The 19,465-nt window shown below is 45.9% G+C and overlaps 1 protein-coding gene across 1 annotated transcript in view; it reads right to left on the bottom strand.

Annotated features, from left to right (window-relative positions):
- LOC144172976 (uncharacterized) overlaps positions 1-14,618 on the bottom strand; it is a 30,495-nt gene extending 15,877 nt beyond the window's left edge. Inside the window, exons 1-3 of the mRNA XM_077701563.1 lie at positions 14,391-14,618; positions 1,700-1,851; positions 144-211 (exon numbers count right to left, since the gene is read on the bottom strand). Coding sequence (XP_077557689.1) covers positions 144-211; positions 1,700-1,851; positions 14,391-14,507 — 337 coding nt within the window. The 5' untranslated portion in view covers positions 14,508-14,618. The remainder of the gene's footprint in view (positions 1-143; positions 212-1,699; positions 1,852-14,390) is intronic.
- Between the last annotated feature and the right edge of the window lie 4,847 nt (positions 14,619-19,465).

The raw sequence follows: 19,465 nt of genomic DNA on the forward strand, positions 1-19,465 counted from the left end.
TGGTGGTCACTGGTTAAATAACATAAGGATGAACAGTTATGGTAACTGCAATCACTCTGGTAGTTTTTCAAACGTTGTAAAAATATTTGGCGGAGGTATCTCTCATTTGGGCATGCAATTTTGGCTTTGGAGCGCCTACTTACCCCCGTCGATGTTGAACCACGGTGTGTCCAAACTGCTATCGTACTGTACATCGAACAAAGATGTTCTCCTGTGGCAGGAATACAATTGAAGGAGAAAAGCTTAACTGCAAAGTTTGTACGCAGCTAACAGATTGCCGCTTGAATATAAGAGACATTTGTCAGCGGGTTTTTTGTTCTATTTGGAGAAAGTAGGAACGGGAAGCAGTACAAACGCTCAATGAAATGCAAGCTGCTTGAAGAGGATGTTTGCACTTATGCCTAAATGACAAGTCATGGAAGTTTTTGAAATTATGAGGACCGCGAAAATAGCTCTAGACGATTTTTCCACTTTCAAGTACTAAAATGCTGGGTGATACAAGTTCTACCCATGCCCCAGCTTGAGATAAAATTGTAAGAGAAATACAGTTTCCCATACACAATACAGGAAAAAGACAAATGAACGTTTCTGTTTTTTTTTAAAGTTTTGATGTGTACTTTTTCTATAAAGGTATTGTTTGCGCATCGTTACAAATACAACTGTTGAGCGCTTATCTCAACAGAGATAATTATTTCATTTCGTCACAGGCTGGAAAACTCGAAATACTCCACACCTGCGTGCTGTTCACTTTGATTATTACTTGATTCAAGGACATTTATGAAGTATTATACGTAATATGGTATTGTTTTGAAAATGAAAAATAAACATAAAACGCCAAAATTTTTCGATGTCGCAATATAAGCTTGCGTTATTGTTTTTCATGAGCTCTTCAATGTTCAAAAATATTAGAATGTAAAAAAACAAGCTCTCATAAATAAAATTTTGCGCCCAAATTTTCATCTTGATAGGCTCAAGATACCCTACAGTACAAAATGATATAGGCCAGAAGGTTGCTCACGCTTTATATACAGAAGGTATCTTCTAAAAGTTCAAGTCGTGTTTAATGTACCTGTTTTTGTGTAGTGTCAACGCGGCACTAACGTTAAGAAAGCGCCAGTACACTTTCTAAAGATGCCAAAGGTCAGTGACAAGCCTTTTGCTTGCTCAAAGACACACATTGGAAGGGCATTCGTACGTGGGTTAGGCCCCACGCAAGCGCCACTGTCGCAGCCAAAATGTTATTTACTTTGATATGCTACAGATAATAAAACAGGGGTGCACAAATGTTCATTTTCAGTAGAGCAACACAACGTAACAGATGTAACCTAACTATGTGTTCTAGATTAACAAATAAAAAAATTCCCTCAACCCGAAACTGCTTGGCAAAGGCACTGCCGTTAAATGATAAAGTTGCGCCTGTTGCCAGTACTCAGCCAGCTTTGTTGATACACTCTAACACCCTCCTACCGTATGGGTACCTTCAGAGGTGGACAGAATAATACCGCGGGCTGTGCCACTTCACAGCGGAGGACGGCGCGTGCGCAGTGCTCCGAAGTCTTTCAAAGTCACGCTTGCCATAACGCTTAAACCAGAACCGCATATTGCGTAACGCTACCTCGAAGCATTCACCATAAATCGTCCTTCGCTACTAACAGTATGTAGCATCATAATTATAATGAACATGTTTTTTACGACTCACGTCATTTTGTTTTCGAGCCCCACGAAGTTCCACAAGTATGACAAATGCTTGGTCTTTGTGTCGTACCGAGTTAGGGAGGCATTGAGGCACATGTATGATGAACAGTTAGTCGACGAATAGGCTGCCAAAAGCTCTGGCAGCCTCCCCATTGCCTGCGCGGAAATATTCGTCGGTAACTTATTAAGTCAACATTTTAAAATGTGTTACAACATTAACCAAAATGCCGCGTTTCCCCACGCCGCTGAAATGGATTGCGTTTTACCTGCCTGGCACCACCGCAGGTGGACACAGCAGGAAAAGGGAACAATGGTTCTCAATCTCTCAAACCAGTGTACTCTTGACAGATAGCGAAAACATTTTTCTCGGTAGAAGGGAAATGTTTGCGAAAACATTTCCCTCGGTAGGGTGTAGACGAGCATTGCGTAAGAACTCAAGCGATATCTACAATTTGTGCACAGCTACCAGCGTCCTCTTTAAAGAGAGCAGTAAAATACCTATAAGGAAGGACGTCCGAGAAAGAAACACCCCCAATGTTAGTTGCAGCATTTTTTGCTAGAGGTATTCTCAACCTTGGATTGGGAAGGGGTGGGCTTAACGATTATAAGATCTCAGTAACCTCAGATTTTTTATGACATTGCCTTGCTAAAACGGGGACAAATTTCAACGCATGATTACCGCACTAGGCAAGCACAGTATAATCCTGGACCCTAAAATTACTACGCAGAAAACTAAAGTAATGCTCAATAGCGTCGGGAGAGCACAGCGGTTTGAGATAAATAGCGAGGCAGTGGACGTGGTAAGCAAATGTATCTACTGAGGCCAAGTAGTGACCCAGGATCCCAAGCAAGAAGCAGAGGTAATTAGAAGGATAAGAATGGTGTGGAGGGCAGTTGCAAGGCATTCTCGGCTAAGGAAAGACAGCCTACCATTGTCCCTCAAAAGGACACTGAAGTGGAATTGTCAAGCTCTCGATTTTGTTTGCACTGAGTAGACTGTCTCAAATTACCACACTTTTCATCGTTTATCGGGTTGGTAAGTGGGTAATTGGTTTAAAAAGCGGGACAGAAGAAAAACTACCATGCGCGGTCGGTGGCGGCCGCACCAACTAAAGGCTGTAACGTCGGAAGGAGGTGGCACCGTGATTGGACGATGTCCAAAGTTAGCATTCAAACAAGTTTCGGTTTCGGTTCTGTAAAACAACATGCTTTACATCCGACGGCAGCGTTGGATGGGCATTCTCGATATCTCAGTAATCGTCGTACCCCGCTTCTGCGACCATGTTGTCAGCTGTAAAATGCCTAAGATAAGCCTCCCAGGACGGCTTGGAATGGTAGCAATCACTAGCCGAGGCCTACGCAGTGGATGAACTGCCTCCGCGTCACTGCATACTCTCAAATGCCATGTGCTTTTCCCGCTTACTCGGAGCTTGCCTCACGCATGCCTGTATCGTAAAAAGCGTGTTCGCACAGGCCAACGGTCTACTAATTCTGGCCTGTGCCCACTGCCCGCAAGTAGTCGGTGCTTGTGGAAACAGCACGCCAAACGCACGCCAACTCCCGAGCGCGTCAGTGTCACTCGGCGCGCGTTGTGCGAACTCGCTCGTAGGTCATTGAAGGTTACGGCCCAAAAATGGTGAACTCAGTTTAGAAAACATCTGCCGCAAACAAAAAATCAACTTACTCAAAAATCATGTACCCTGGGAGATTCGAATTTGCGACTTGCAAAACAATAATCCTACGCTTCACACCATTCGGCCACGAGGCAGCGGTTCCGAGGTTGGATGTATCAGGTATATAACGAATAACCAGTTTACACCTTTATTTAGTTTTAGCATTTCCAGTACCTTAGGGGACTATTTGTTGTATAGCGCTCGTGCAGTAAGCATCCCCCAAACTTCCCCAATATCTAACGTCTAGCAACTGCATTTCTTAAATGGCAAAGTGTTCGCAGATGGGTGGACGTGCTGCTGACCAGTTTGCTTCTTCACCCAGCGCAAAAAACTCGCCGCGGTGGCTCAGAGAGTAAGGCGTTGCGCTCTTGAATACGAGGTCGCGGCGGAAATCTGGGCGAGTCGGAATACGTTCATCTTGCACAGCTTAAAAAACACACGGGACACGAGTAGGAATTATTGAGGAAGAAGAGTTATTGACGGGAAGACAGCATTTGTGGTGTCCATTTCTTACTCGTGTCCCGTGTGTTTTTTACGCAGTGCAAGATGAACGAGGTCGTGGGTTCAATTTACGGCCGCGGTGGCCGCTTTTCTGATGGAGGCGAAAACCAAAACTGCCCTTGCGTACGAGATTTTGGCGCACGTTAAATATCCCCAGGTGGTCAAAATTAACCCGCAGCCCTCCACTATGGCGCGCCTCATCGCCTGCGTTACGTTGGCGCATTAAAACCTAGAATCAATTAATCAAAACCCTTAGCAAAAAAGTGCTTCCTGCTCCCTAGTTTTGCATGGTACTGTAAAGGTTTCCGTCAATTTTATTTCCTTAGTACCTATATTTACTTCGCTGACTCGTCTCCCGCCTTCAAGAGGCATTAGGTTTTCCTACTAGCGTACCAGTCAGCCACGCGACTCATGCGCACTTGTGCAGAGCTTGTGTGAAGCGACCCGGACTTGGAGCTTGATACAGTGTACAAACTAGCAAAGTAAAAAAAAGGCACAATCTTCCATTCACAAACGTGTTCTGGCTTAGTTTTAACTGAGCGAGCGAATCGCGACGACCCGTCGGCGGCCGGCGGACTAAACGCTGGGTCAACTGACTCTGCCAGAAGGACGGCGAGCCATGGAGTAGCGCAACCAATTGCCAGCTCATCTCCTCCTGGCGTCACACGAAAACGCCACAGAAAATGGGCGAGGATGCAGAGAAGAGGACAGCATTTTTGTATTCATTTTTCTACTAAATTGATCCGTGTGAACGCGCTCAGAGTGGTCGAAACATGGCCTATGGAGGTTCACGTGGCCTATGGAGGTTTAGTGAACCTAGAGGTTCACTAAAAGGGTACAACCTAAAGAGAGGACGACTCAGCGAGTAATTAAGCGGAAGATGATAGTAGTAGCATTACGGGGCAAGAAGAAAGCGGAGTGTGTCAGGGGACAAACTCGTGTTAAGGACGTATTGGTTGAAATTGAGAAGATGAAATGGGTCTGGAATGGCCATGTAATGCGAAGGAAGGATAATTGTTGCTCATTAAGGTAATAGAGTGGATCCCTAGATAATGCAAGCGTGGCAGGAACTGGCGCAGGTAAGATGGAAAGATGAGATGCAGAAGGTCGCAGGGAGAAATTGGTCGCGGTTAGCACAGAACCGCATTAATTGAGAATCTATGTGACAGGCAGTTGCCCGGCAGTCAGTGCAGACGCACTGACGGTGATGATGAATTTATTTTGTGCTGGCTAAGCGGATGACCCGGATAGTATGGCTCTGTTTCTTGGAAACTTCTTCGTAGACCTGTTGGCCTTCGACCCCCTAGGCATATTGGTGTTTTTCGGTTCTCTTTAACTTACCGCTGCACCGTCCTAACTGTAACGCTCAACCACCGTGACGGTACTGCACCCTCACCCTGACTTGCTGCGTAGAGTCCCAGGCTTAACAACAAGCTGCACAACGAGCCCAGCAGACACCGTGGGCGGTTTTACAGTGACTCAGGTGGAGGTATCAGATTGACTTCTGGGACCATTTCAGCGGTACACAATCTTTTAATACATTCTTGATCATATTGGACACTTTCCAATCGTAGAAACGATTTCCCAGTATCATCCATATCTGCAGAAGCTGCGATTTCGGGCCTGAGAATTGCATCTGCTCAGCATTGTTTCGCGGACCTGGTGGTTTTTGACAATGGTCCTGCGTTCACCAGTGCAAATCCCCTTGAGGTATTAGGACAAAATAGAGTACGCCGTATGCTTGTACTACCGTAACTCATTTTCTGAAATGGGGAATCTGAACCGGTGGTACAAACCGGAAAGAACAAAGTCAAGAAGTCTGGTTCTGGGAAGTTCCAAACGCTGCTCGGCAGGCTTTTGTTTCAATAGAGAACCACTCCGCACAATATAACACGACGGCCAGTATGTTAGTTATTGACGGGCAGAATTTTATGATACCATTGCACGTCCTGGCATCGATGCTTCCGGCATCGATGCTTCCGGCACCTGGTGGCATCGATGCTTCTGAAACAACTCAAAGAGATGTGGTACGCCGAAAGAGAATGCGTCAGGCTCGATCCCCTCAGCCATATGATGTTGTGTATGTGCGTAACTTCCGCAGAGGTACACCGCAGCTGTCTGCAGGAGTTGTAGATGTCGCTTCTTCGCAAGCCTACGTTCGTTTGGAGGATGGTATCAAGAGAAACCGATACACTGACCACTTGCTCCTGGTACAGACAGAAAATTTTTGACTCCTGTTGGCAGTGATAGCGCTGCTGCTCCACCCCAGCAGGAGCCGCCGCCTCCTCCAGAACACGCTGTTCCCCACATATCTTTTGCCTTGTGAGGATGTGCTGCCTGGAAATGACTTCCGTGTGTCAGAGATGCCTAACTGATTCTTGCTGACAAGGCTGCGCGTGTATCCAGGGATCCGGACGTCGCTACAGTTAGCACACCAAAATTGCGACGTTGTGTGGGGTCAACGAAACCTGTGACTTGGCACTCCCCCAATCTTTGTCTTAAGAACGTACGAGTTTTACAATATTAGCCAACTTGTATCACCCCCACACTACTTTGATACTTCTTGTGCTGTAGAGGCCTGATGCAGCCGCCGGTGGCTACGACGAAAGAAAAATTAGTTTTTTCGTTCTGGACAAGCGAATGGCTGAGATAGTATGGCTTTGTTCCTCCTTTCTCCCTTGGGCTACTAGCCTTCTTCCTAGGCCAAATGGTCTGTTCGGTTCGCGGTAACTTATCGCTTAAAATTACTGACTTTACCTCTCAACCATCTTGACTGCACCGCACGACCACACGACCTATGTCAAAATAGAAGATTTTGAGCTGGAAATAAGGAACAGAAAACGTTATTGGTAATTTCATAAGGTCGCATTTCAAATCGGCCTATTTGCGTACTCCACAATTGAACAACCCTGTTTTCCAGCTACTCAAGAGCGACTGAAATGGGTGACATGCAGAATTTTCGCATTGGGAAATAAAAAGTGGGAAATCAGTAAAAATATTCTATCGCAGCGCCTTAATTTAAAATAACCATTGACTTGCAGATCTATTAAATAACGTATTATGCCCTAATGACCCAACGAAAGCCTCCTGCAAGAGACTGGTCATAGGTAGAGACCACGGCTTTTGACAGGAAAATTCAATCATTCAGGCTCTCCAATAAGAGGCGGTGAAAATTTCCAGTTAGAAAAAAATAGGCACCGAACACGGTCATTTAGAAAATATAGGCTCAATCCGTATTAACTTCGGCCGTGCATTTTACTACAAATTTTTGAATTTTAGTTAAACCAGCATACGTTTGTTTGTGCTGTGGAAAAGGGATTTGATGTTCTTCGCGGAAATAGGCCACACAATATTTACAATTGTAACAGATTTACGTGAAATGCATAGCATGATCCATTTCAAGGATTAGCTGCTTGAATGCTGTCTTCTTTCAGTTAAACGTATTGGGCTAAAAAAGAAGGCTCAGAGTTCACTCAATTTAGGGGAGCATGTTGGTACTTCGGCACGCGACACGACGTGATTGCATCTTGAATATCATAATGTTTTCGTTTTCTGCTCAGAACCTTCGGCAGTTCCTTTAGCACCGGGCATCCAGAAATGTTATGTCAGACAGTATGGCAGAATGTCAGACAGTGATGATTCTATCTTCTATAAGCAACCCGCCCGTAGGGGATGGCGGCCGACGGACCATTGAAAGTAGCTAAACATTCTGAGTAAGAGTGGCGCCAAGCTCTGAGCTGCGGAAATGGTTTTTGATAAGAGTGAACTAAGCACACGAATGTTCTAAATTACGTTCAACTGTATCCGGGTGCAAGTAATAGGAGCGGCGACGATATCAGCGACAGTAAATCTGTTAATACTACCTCCGAGTGTTTGGTGTGGTAGTTTGCCGTCATTATCGGAGATAATAAAGGTGGTGGTCTGGTGTAGGAGGCGCAATCGATGATTGCTGCTGAACGAGCTCCTCAACCCTACACAAAATTCATAAATCTCGGAAGTGTAACATTTCTGTACAAAGTACTGAGTACTCTAGAGAAGATGACTTGCGAAGCTGCGGGAATAACACCATTCAGCAACTATACGCAATATACCCATTATCATTATTACACAGCGCGATAGGTTCCTTGGAGCTAATACCTTTATTGCTAGGCTTAACAGTGTCCTTTAAGGTTACCCGGAACGTCAAATGACGGTTGTCACGACTACAGCACTTGAAACGTGCCAAGATATTATTCCTATATGCTCCGTCTCTTGTTCCTTTTTTGTCATACACATGATGCTTATCGCCGGCCAGCTGGGTGCCCGTCACCGCAGGAAAATTGGGCTCATATCGCCGGCCGGCCATGTGCCAGTTGCCACCGGAAGATTGTGCACATGTTCATGACGTCACCATAAAACTTCTGTGTGTTAGATTTACACGCACGTTTTCCCTAGGATGGGTATTTGACTTGTAGTGGTGTGTGGACGGCTGTATCCCGTTCAATTTATTCGTTGGTTGTTTTATTGCGTTAGCAACGGATAAGGCACATCGGCAAAAGTTTCCGTTTGTCGTTAACGGACACAACACGTAAGGACAAAAAACAGCTTGTGTAGAACGGGGGCGCGGTCGCTGAGTTTGGCTGCGGTGTCACTCCGTACAGGTCTCTTTGGCTCGACCGATGTGGTTAGCTGGAGGTAGGGGCGGCTCGAAGGTGGTGTGCGATTTCCGGCGTGTTTGGCATCGGCTCGCCAATTTTAGATGCGCCGCATCTCTTTGACTTGCCTTGTCCCTCCATCCATCCGTAGTCCGCATGCCTCTCCCCCATTCTCCTCGCCACGCCAGCTGCGTGGTAACGCCGCTCTCACCGCAGCGCCATCTTGCGTTAGCGCTAGCTCCCCTCGCCATGCCAGCTATGCGTCAGCGCGCGTTAGCGCTCGGTTAACACATGCGCATGCGCTACTCTCTATCATTCCCCTCACCGTTAACGCGCGGTACACGTAAACGCGATAACTGCGCCGCTCCGCTCAGTCGCTCCACCGCCACGGCTCCGATGACATCCGATGACAACCGATGATTTAAATGGATACTAACAGGTCTGCTAACGCGATGGTCGGTGCAACCGTAACAAGCACCGCCGAGATGCGTCGCATCACCCCATGGTTTCCCGACGTGGAAAGATGTGGTCAATTTTTAGGGGCGAAGCTCCTTAAGTCATGGGTCTGTCCATCCCTTGTGTCTCGCGGTACGTGACCGCCGCCTGCTTTCGGAGATGTCGCAAAGTGGGCCGCGTTGCACGCGCAAGAACCGGCTGCAACCGGCAGCACAAACTCGGCACCGGGAGCGCGAGCTTGTCTGTGTTCGCCAACGGAGGCGCGAGCGCACGTGCACTGCGAGGGGGACATCACGCAAGAGAGAGAGAGAGAAAGGACTTTTATTGGTTATCCTGCACTATCGGTGAGGGGGACCACCACACAGGGTTCCGCCCTCCCCGTCGGCTGTTGGTGTTAAAGCCGATTCGGAGACGGGGCCGCGGCCGGCCGGAGGCGTCGGCGCTGGGGGGTCCGACCATTGACGTGATCGAGAAGCCGCCCGCGCTTCTGCCTGGCCAGAGCTGTCTCCAGCTGCTGGATCACCATGAGTTGGAGCTCCCTAGTCGGGGAGTTCATATTTTGCACGACAAGTTGTGGTAGTTCCGGTGGGTAACCCCTCACTCTGTGTTCGTCACACCCCCACATTATGTGAGGCAGGTCCGCACGCACCACACTACACACACAGCACACGTCACTCTGGTAGAGGTCCGGACAGATGTGTCGCGCCAGAGCTGGCGTGAGCGCTGTACCAGTCTGCAGCTGCCGAAGAAACACTCCCTCACTTCTACTCAGAAGCGAATGAGGCTTCGGTGCTTGTCGGCGTTGTTCGCGATACCAGGCAAGGACTTCACCGAAGCTCAATGCCGGGTGCGGTTCGTTTTCCTCGTCGTTGCCTTCCGATCGCAAGAGAGGGGGCGAGGTGACTGCGCGGTGTGCGAGCTCGCGCGCAGTTCTGTCCGCTTCCTCGTTGCGGTTTGGCGTCCTTCCCAGAGTGGTTTCCATGTGCGCCGGGAACCACCTAATGTGGGCCCGCGCCATTCTATTTCTGGGCAGTAGTCCATGGGCGGGCGCCCAATGATCCCTCTGCTGTAGCCGACAATGGCGGAGCGTGAGTCACTCAATACTGTGATGGCCTTGTCCAACTCACAAGTTAGCGCCAGCGCGATAGCCGCCTCTTCTGCCTGCGTTGCCGTATGAGCGGATACGCTACCGGCTGTGATGCATTTGCCATCGCAGGCCCGTATGACAGAGAGTGCGAAGGTGTGGGGCTTGTTCTTGTACATGGCCGCGTCAACGTAGTATGCCTGGGCGTCGTTCTCATACGTTCGGGCCAGTGCTTTGGCCCTTGCTTCCTTTCGCCCCCTGTCATGCTCCGGGTGCATGTTGCGAGGGGGCGGCGGTATGGTCAATTGCCGGGTCAAGCAGCCAGTGTGCATTTTCTCCACGTTCGGTTGATCTTCTTCAGTGGGAAACTCGTTTGGTGCGGTCATCCCTGCTTTCTGGAGTATTATTCTGCCGGCCTTCGTGGCGTTTAGGCGGACGAGCTGTGCTATGCGCTGTGCCTCTCCGATTTCCTCTAAAGTATTGTGCACGCCTAGCCGTGCTAGGGCTTCGTTGCTGGTGCTAGGGAGGACACCCAGGACCACCCTGTGCGCCTTACGGACGGCCGCATTGATTTTATCCTTTTCATGCTGTAACCGAGGTGCGTAGAGCCATCCAAGAGCTTAACTGCAAATCCGCCGCCGGCCCTGATCGAGTACAGAATAAGACGCTCCGCAACCTCAGCGACGAAGCCATCTCGGCACTCACAGACTATTACAACAGGTGCTGGCGCTCCGGGTACATACCAAAGCAATGGAGAACGGCACGTACAGTTCTAATTCCCAAACCGGGTAAGCCGCCTAGCATTGACAACCTCAGACCCATATCCCTCACGTCGTGTGTAGGGAAGGTTATAGAGCATATACTTATAATAGGTGGCAGGCGCACATGGAGGAACACGACAAGTACCCACCTACCATGATTGGATTCAGAATAAAATGAGCACTTAAGACGCCATGCTCCTTATCCAGCGCGACCTACTGGACCGCCCGAGCAGCACGGATTGCCGGGCGATCTTAGGACTGGACGTCAAGAGCGCTTTTGACAATGTACTCCACTCCGCTATTTTGGCACAAGTCACAAGACTAGGGCTGGGAAAGCGCTCTTATGAATACATCCGAGCCTTTCTCACCGATAGAACAGCACAGCTCCATGTCGGACACCTCCAGCTAGAAGAGAGAAGATTGGGAAGTAGGGGAACACCGCAGGGAGCGGTGATCTCCCCCTTTCTCTTTAATTTAGTTATGATTCCGGTAGCCGACAGCCTGGCCGACCTTCCCCACGTCCGGCATACGATCTACGCGGACGACGTGACGCTGTGGGTCGCGGGTGGTGCGACCGGACATATCCAAGACCGGTTACAGGAAGCCGTGCACCGGATAGAGGGATGCTTACAAGGAACAGGACTACAGTGTTCCCCCAGAAATCAGAGTTGTTGATCCTGCCTCCACCAGGGCACTGGAGGAAAAGCGCTGAGGAAGAAGCAGCCAATATCGTCCTCCGAACAGGGGACAATGGCATCATCCCTCACGTGTCTAGCATTCGAGTATTGGGCATGCACATCAACGCAGGCAAAGGAAACACGTTAGCGATTGACCGCCTCATCACTAAAATAGGCATCGCCACTCGTCTCATTAAGCAAGTGGCTACGAAAAAGCAGGGCATGCGAGAGACCAGCTTGCTGCGATTGGACATCACGCAAGAGATCACGCCACGAACGCAGGCAGTCATTCTCGGAGATCGAACGAGACGCAAGAACCTTTGGTCGTTTCCTCTCGTCTTGTTCGGGCACAAGTTCGCCCTAAATAAAAGTTTTTTCTTTACCGTTGTGTCCCATCCTACGTGACAAATTGTGGTGGAGGTGCGGGGTAGTCCTCGATGGCGCCGGTTCTTTCACCAGGTCTGGGCCTGGGAGCATTGACTCCGAAAATAAAAGTTGATTTGTACAATGTACGCACACAGTCTTACGTCTTTCTTAATGATGTATTGGGCGAACTTTCGCGGGAGTGTTACGGTTACCGATAATCTCCCCCTCTCGAGCTTCGCCCAACTTATTCTTTCCGTGGATATGGCGTGATTTTTTTTTTTTTTGGAAACGGCGAGCGACAGGCATTTTCGTGATTCTGAAGCAGAATGATGCTTGCGGAATATCGTCCTAAAATACCAAGAGCTGCATAAAAAATATTAGCCGTTTTATGCGCTAAAAAGCCAGTATTGACCTAAAATTGAAATGGGTGCTAAAAAATCCCATTTATTCAAAATCGGCTTTTGTAGGCGCAATAAATTATCGCGTAAAGTGTTCCCTTGTCTTAGTTCATAATTGTATGTAAATAGGCTTGACACGCAGCTTAAGAAAAAAAGGCATTTTCACTAAATTTCTCTTCTCTAGTCATAAGTGCACGCAATTTTCTATGAATAGACGTAGTAACAAAGAAGGGAATAGACTTTACACACATACAAATAAATGCGCCTTACCGGCTGATACCAGTTCTTCTAGTACTAATTACTTCGGAGTTATTAGGTAGAATGGAATATTCTTCCGCGCAGCTTATATTGAAGTGGAAACTTACCCGTGCGCAATTTGAAGTTTAGCCCGTTGCTCCACCGGGCTTTCGAGCCATAGAGACTATCCCATTGAAGTGTGTAACGAGTATATTTTACTACGAATTACAAAGAACCTAGAATCCCGAAATTTTTACTACAATGTTTATGTGAAGTTCGACTCCTTGCTTCTTGCGAGTTATCACTTTTCTGCAACGGTTTTAGAAGCTTTCTGGCAGGTCATAATTTTGTTCAAAAACTATAGGGAAGAGTGCCAGAAGATTAGGAATACAACTGAAATACCAAGTTTACAATGGCAGCGAACTGTAGCCGCTAGGGGCTGCTAATAGGGGGTTTTAGCTAATAGCAGCTGCTAGTACGGATACGTAGTAGTTATCCATAAACAGTTTGTTTTTACCGGATTACTGCCCCTGAATAAGATGCATACCTCAGCAACTGCAGTAAAATATTACATTACCGACGTTTCTTAGAGGTTTCGCTTTATGGGTGACCCGAATAACGCAGACATTGCACCTATTCTTTTTTATTTTGGTTTGTGATACCGTTTTTTGTCTTCCAGAAATTGACGCGCAGTGTTTTAAACCCTCCAGCATAGCTCTAAGTTGAATAACATCGAAAATGGTCAAATAAACTTTATTTTGTTGTACTTATTCTGGTTCTTCATTGCCTCTATCGTGTGCCAATTTCAACAAACTTGAAGAAGTGTGATGCTTACCATCACACAAAATGTTCAGCAGACGAGCTGAGTATGTGATTCTCGGAAATCGAGAACATGTCACCACTGATCTGCTCAATCAGCTTTTTTCCATGCCAAGGATAATTATCTTAGCACCAGGTGTTTACTGCGTACCCTTTTTGCTCAGGTGACCCATAATTCAGCAACCCCTGCTTTTACTGACAGCTTCTGTATTTTTCCTAAGGCTGACAGCAATACGTAGGGCGCTAGAATGTTTCGCGTGTAACGACACTGCGCTCATGCTCATCCCGTGCCGCCTGAAGCTGGATATGTCAATATTGCTTCCTGTGTGCCGGCAGATTTGAACTGAAATAGAGCTTCGTATCAAAGCGATATGCCTCTCCAGTGCAGCGAGGAGTAAATTAACATGCAAGCAGGAAGTTTAAAATTTTGCAACGCTTTCTACTTTAAAAAAATTGGTGTTGGCCGTGACTAAATTCCAAGTTGCGTTTTCTGGCCCAGTTGGAAAATCAGAGTATGTTCGCGGCGATGCAGCAAGTATAATTTCACCGCTAACGCAACACATAGGTTGGGCAAATGGTCAATAGAATGCTCGCACACACTCGTCTTATAGATTTCTGCTCAAACAAAAATCACTGTTTGCTACCTAATATACTAAACTAGACCCATTTTTTTACGTCGCTCTCCATCGATGAGCCACTTGTTGAATAATGAGGTTTTCACTGAGTTCCCTTATGCCGTCACGTTTTCTAGGTTCCCGGGTTACCGTAGCAGCGTTTTATTTTATATCGCGCGGCTTTGCAGATAAAATGTGTACTTTATTCCTCAAAGAACTCATGATACTGGCTCAGTAAGCCAAGCTTCCTCACGTAGTAAAGGTTTTACTTTCTGCTATCGTCCCATTGCAAATGACACACTGCCTATAAATTTATGACACCGGTCCCATGAAAACTTCAAACCAGTAAGGAAAAGGGAAGCTTCTGCTATCTCAAACCAATTCAAACTAGAGAACGAAAGCAATATACTTATGGCGAGTCGTCTAGCATCCTTTGTTAAAAATGGTTTTGGAGGCATTTGTGGCTGACCCTTACCTCGAATCCATCGACAGGAACGTGGAAGTAGTCAATAACTGAAATAACAGGTGGTGTTCGCACACAGAAGGATAGCCATGGCACTACGTAACACAGCGCGTTGACAACAAGCATCATTGTTTTCGATAGTTTACAACCTAAGCAGGCTAAAGTCTATACTCGGAAAATTTTTGTATAGGTGGCCACTCTGATGGGACATAAACACGTACTACGTGCACAAACGCTTTGTTACTGCTTTTAAAACAGCTGTGGTATGGACCGGAACCTTACCATTTTGACTAAAGGGCGACTTGTACACGTACCCCCCCCTAATTTACGCTGTTTTTCCTCCCTTTACAGGAAATAGCTTTTATAAGCAAAAAGCTTTTGGTTGATGCGGAGCTAATTTTCTGCTACGGTGCACGATTGAACACAGCTCGCGAGACCTCATTATGACGTGTAGACGTTGCTTCAACCAGACACGCAGGTGTGCTCTATTTTCTCGTTTCCGAAAGTTGTATTACAGATCTTTAAAAGAAAGTTCCTATTTTCATCCGAAACAGAACAATATACCGGGACCTGATGTCATACAGAACTTTATATAGGGGCGGTTTTACTGAAACCGGTGCAGAAGTTTGAGGGAATCCTTCTGAACTCAAATTTCACAATTATTCCAATATAAAACAGAAAATTCAACAGTATTAATGGGATAACTGCAACGAAAGTTCTTTCCTAAAAGCCACAAAGTGCTGATAACAAATTCCTGCTACATATTTCCCACTTTGTGCGTTCGTACCTTCCTAATGAAAGTGAAGTACACGAATCCACCTCAAAAACGGCTTTTAAAAGTTTAAATCTCGTGCTACACTTAAGATTCTGTTTCTCGTAGGAAGCTTTCTGGTCCAGTTGCACCAAAATCTCTTATTGCGAGTGTGGCCAGCGCAAAATATAATAGTACTGATTCCACACTCTCCTAACGTAGGCCGTGAAAATTATATCGACGACGAATCATCGATCGAATCAAAATGATATCATCAATAAATTTGCTTTTAAGCAGACGCCGAATTCAATGCCTTGGTTTCTACAAGTGAACGCGCTATAACGCTACGTCATGGTCAATTTACCGAGCCAGATCCCGTGTCACGCTTGGGTATGCCATCGGTTGCTTGCGCCTTGTCTTTCAGATATCTCGTAACAACAATGCACCCAGGGTGATTATCTCCCAAAAACATTCATAAATACCGGAAAAGTGTCCGCACGCCTATTTCTGCTTGATGAGCATCATCGATTGCTCATTGCACAAAATTCAGCGCCGCAAAATTACGGTTTACCAGCACTGTACCAGCACAATACAAGCACTCTAAAGCCCATGTTTACAAAATTTGGTGAGTACACAGCACATAACAGAAAAACACACCTATCTCCTATAACTACAGAATTTCAAGCGCGGCTTAGGCCATCCAGAACAGTGAAGCAAACAAAAAATTCTCAGAAGTTTTGTAATACCATCACTAACGGCTGCCCGTGCTTCGCAAGAAACAGAGGTACTCTGCTTGTTTTGAGGGGCAGAGGATAAGAAGAAATGAAGTCGCAGATACAAACGCTCCTGTAGCGCCATTTCGCAGTTTTAGGGATGCTCCTACGTTCTTCTACTACGAAAAAAAGCGACAGATGCAAACGCAATTCGGAAATACTGGCAAACTGGTCGTAGTTTGGGCGTACGGTGAAGCTCGCCTTGTTCACTGCTTTTGTACTCTTACTCGCGCACCTTTATATGTACACATTTCTATGCACACTGTTTTTTATTTTTGCATTTGGTTTGTATAACCACATATCTCTTACTGAATGACCTGTTAGGCCTTTAGAGTGCTGAAATAAATAAATAAAACAAAATATAACCCGGAACTTAGTAGAGAGGAAAGAACTACACCTATATAGACTTTACAAACGCCAATGTGACCGATTTAACAAAATGTACTTATGCCGCAGCAACACTCCGACATGTTAATAAGAGCAACAAGACAAGTTTTTCTTAAATTTACACGATCTTCACGCGTGCCCCTGCTGCAACCTCGTGCACATTGTGCACCATTATTTTTAGCGATACTGTGCCTACGAAAAAGGTTGTTTGATTGTATCTTTACAAAACTGATTTTTACTCTCATTTCGTAAAGCATGAAGCATTAGGCTCCATCTACTGTTTCTTTTTTGTGTGTACCTTACCCACCCCTCATGTAATGCCCCTTTTCCATGGGGCCTTTGAGGTAACGAAAATAAATAAATAAATAAATATATCTCGAGTGGTGGATCTGTCTATGCGGTAGAAGCCTCTCTGCCATGCTTTAAAAAATTACACAGTATTCAGATTTCTTGCTTTTCTTGAAGCATCATCGCTATTATTTCCTCTCTCACTGCTATAGACCGAGGTCTGTATGAACCATAATGCCAAAACTCGTAAGGCCATCATGCTCATGATATCAACATTTCATTCAATAAAACGGAAAATAATGCACCGAAAATAAATTAATAAATTAGGCTCTTTGTGTCCCTATCACTCTTCGAAGAAATAAATTACACATGCTACTGCTGTATTTCTACCCCTAAAACCGCACATAAGGGAGGTATTTTTAACACTAGAAAACAGCGGAAAGACGAGGAGGAAAGAGGTTACAAACAATAGCACTGAAAAACTAGCCACTCCTTTGTCCTCGTCTCTCCGCTGTTTTCTAGGGCTAAATTTGCGCACCCAAAAAACCCTTCACAAAGCCTTAGTGAGCTATTTTTATCCGAACCTTCCAGTTTGGATCACAAAACCTCGCAGTTCAATGGTTCCAGAAAAACCAACGGTGCAGCGCAGCAATACTGCAGGTACTCATCACAAAAAAAGAAGTTCAACTTAAAGAAGACGTTGGTCGCCATTGTTGCTAGGTGACGAGCGGACACTTCCAATTCTTATGGCGAACTGCGCCTGAAAACTTATTACCAGCTGCTGTTAACCTCACAAAGCCCAACCATATGTTTAGGCAGATAAAACTTTCAGATACATATGCACATTTCTTAAGAGCTAATGTAACTTTGTTTATACCAAAACAGAAATGAAATATCAATCCGGTCAGAAAATATAAATGTATTATATTTGACACAGGGGGCTTTTCTCGTACCTCGTTGACCGCTGCAGTGGTGTTCGAAAACGCAGTTGCGTTGCTTGTTCAAGGAGAGGGTTGCGTTCTATTTCGTGCACACAGCTGTGCTGAGCGTTTTAGCGTGCGTTTATGCGTTTCCTAGTCACCAAAGCCATGCGTCATCTGTTTATATCACCACATAAACTTACCTAAAGCATACAAAACCAGCCAAACTGGAATAAACAAGAGCCAAAACGGACCTGCAATGGCTGAAAACCGCGGTGTTTAAAATATTCAACAGAAATAGCCGAAACCGACCTAAAAGGAGAAAATCCGCCAATGCGTAAAAGAATCACTAGCTCAAACTCGGCAAAAGGGCACGAAAATACCTGAAATCCCATTTATATTGCATAAAAAGGTCATCAATAGATTATATGCGGGGTTACATATTGCTAATATTCAATTATGACAAATCATTGAAAACAAAAAAAAAGCGCTAAGGAGATTTGAACCCAGGTAAGATGTTCGCTTCGCAGGAGCGGACACTTTCACTACGAGACCAAGGAGTTCTCAGTGATTAATTTGAGGGCCACATGCACGTGGACATAGCTTCAAACGTGCCCTTAGATGGCGCCTTGCGTGACTTGGCTGTGGTGACTAGGAAACGCCTATACACGTTTTAGCGCTTGGTACACAGCCCCTGTATTGAAGTGGCTTATTTGTCACAAGTGGAAGATGCCCAATCCTATCTTTTCGAACGTCATCCTGGGGCTTAGTCGGCGTGACCGTCTTCTTCGCAGAATTGAAAGGCAGACTGGCCAGCTGTGCTCTTGGAGCTTTTTCCTGTGGAGTTCAGGGTTTCTGATAGTTCGGAATGAAGTTCCTCACCTTAGTGGCCGCTCCTCCAAGTGCTGGCTCTGGTGCCTCTAGACACCCCACGCGTTACTCAAACAGATAAATACAGCAGATAGCATGGTATACGGCATACATTTGTAAGCGTGTGTAGCGTAGGGCTTACTGTTGCGGTTGATCGCTGTATTAAAAACGGTACCAAAAGCGATGCCAAAATTTTACCATCAAGGAAGGCCCACTGTATCAATTATAATACAAGAATATTTGAAGCAACGAAAGCAGTAGGCGGGACACATAAAAACAAAAGGATTGTGTTTTGTCAGGCGTCATTTTCTGAAGACGAAAACAGCCAAATGTAGGACGAAAGAAGGAAATACTGCTTTTTGAGTAAAATGCTGCTACTGGGTTGCCACCGCGCGAGCTCCAAGGTGCACCCATTTTATTTTGCGAGTTGCCAGCCAACCCCTTACAACACCTCTGTTAGACACTCACACGATACACTTTCATTATGGAATCATAAATGATGCTGTGGGCTTTGGTATTAGATTATTGCGATTTATCTTTACTTTCTTGCTACACAAACACCCCAATAAAACTTGATACTCTGGGCGTTGTGGTGTTACACAAAACAAGTGCAACGACAAGCCTTTTCACGCACTGAATAAGAAACTGCCAAGCCCTGTTTTAATTACTTCGGTCAATAGACACGGTGTTTTTCATTTCGTCACCATGACCTAAGAGAATTGTGGCCCGTGAGGTAGTTGGCGCTTTTTAAGTATACCCCGCTTGGTATATTGGCCTGGTGAGTGGGAGGGCGATATACGTTGGGAGCTTTTAAAAACTGCTCATTCTGTAACGTTTTTGCTAACAGCAGAGGAGCCATTCGAGGTTTAGCTATTACGATGCTGTTTACTTTTCTGGGCCGAAACATTTTTTTCGGCATTCCCGACAGCTTCGAATGACAAATCGCAATATAGTCGAAAACAATGAATCTGCCATCTTTTACGTGCAGACATATATTGACTGTATGATGCATTTTGCTATTGTTTTTCGTTCATGATGTATCAATGGTTTCCCTTTATGAACAATGCACGCCTATAGCTTATCACAGTTTGCTCTTTT

Source organism: Haemaphysalis longicornis, unplaced genomic scaffold (genome assembly GCF_048455015.1).
Source record: "Haemaphysalis longicornis isolate Haplotype H1 unplaced genomic scaffold, Haemaphysalis longicornis Haplotype H1 scaffold_28, whole genome shotgun sequence".
In the NCBI taxonomy this organism is placed as follows: domain Eukaryota; kingdom Metazoa; phylum Arthropoda; class Arachnida; order Ixodida; family Ixodidae; genus Haemaphysalis; species Haemaphysalis longicornis.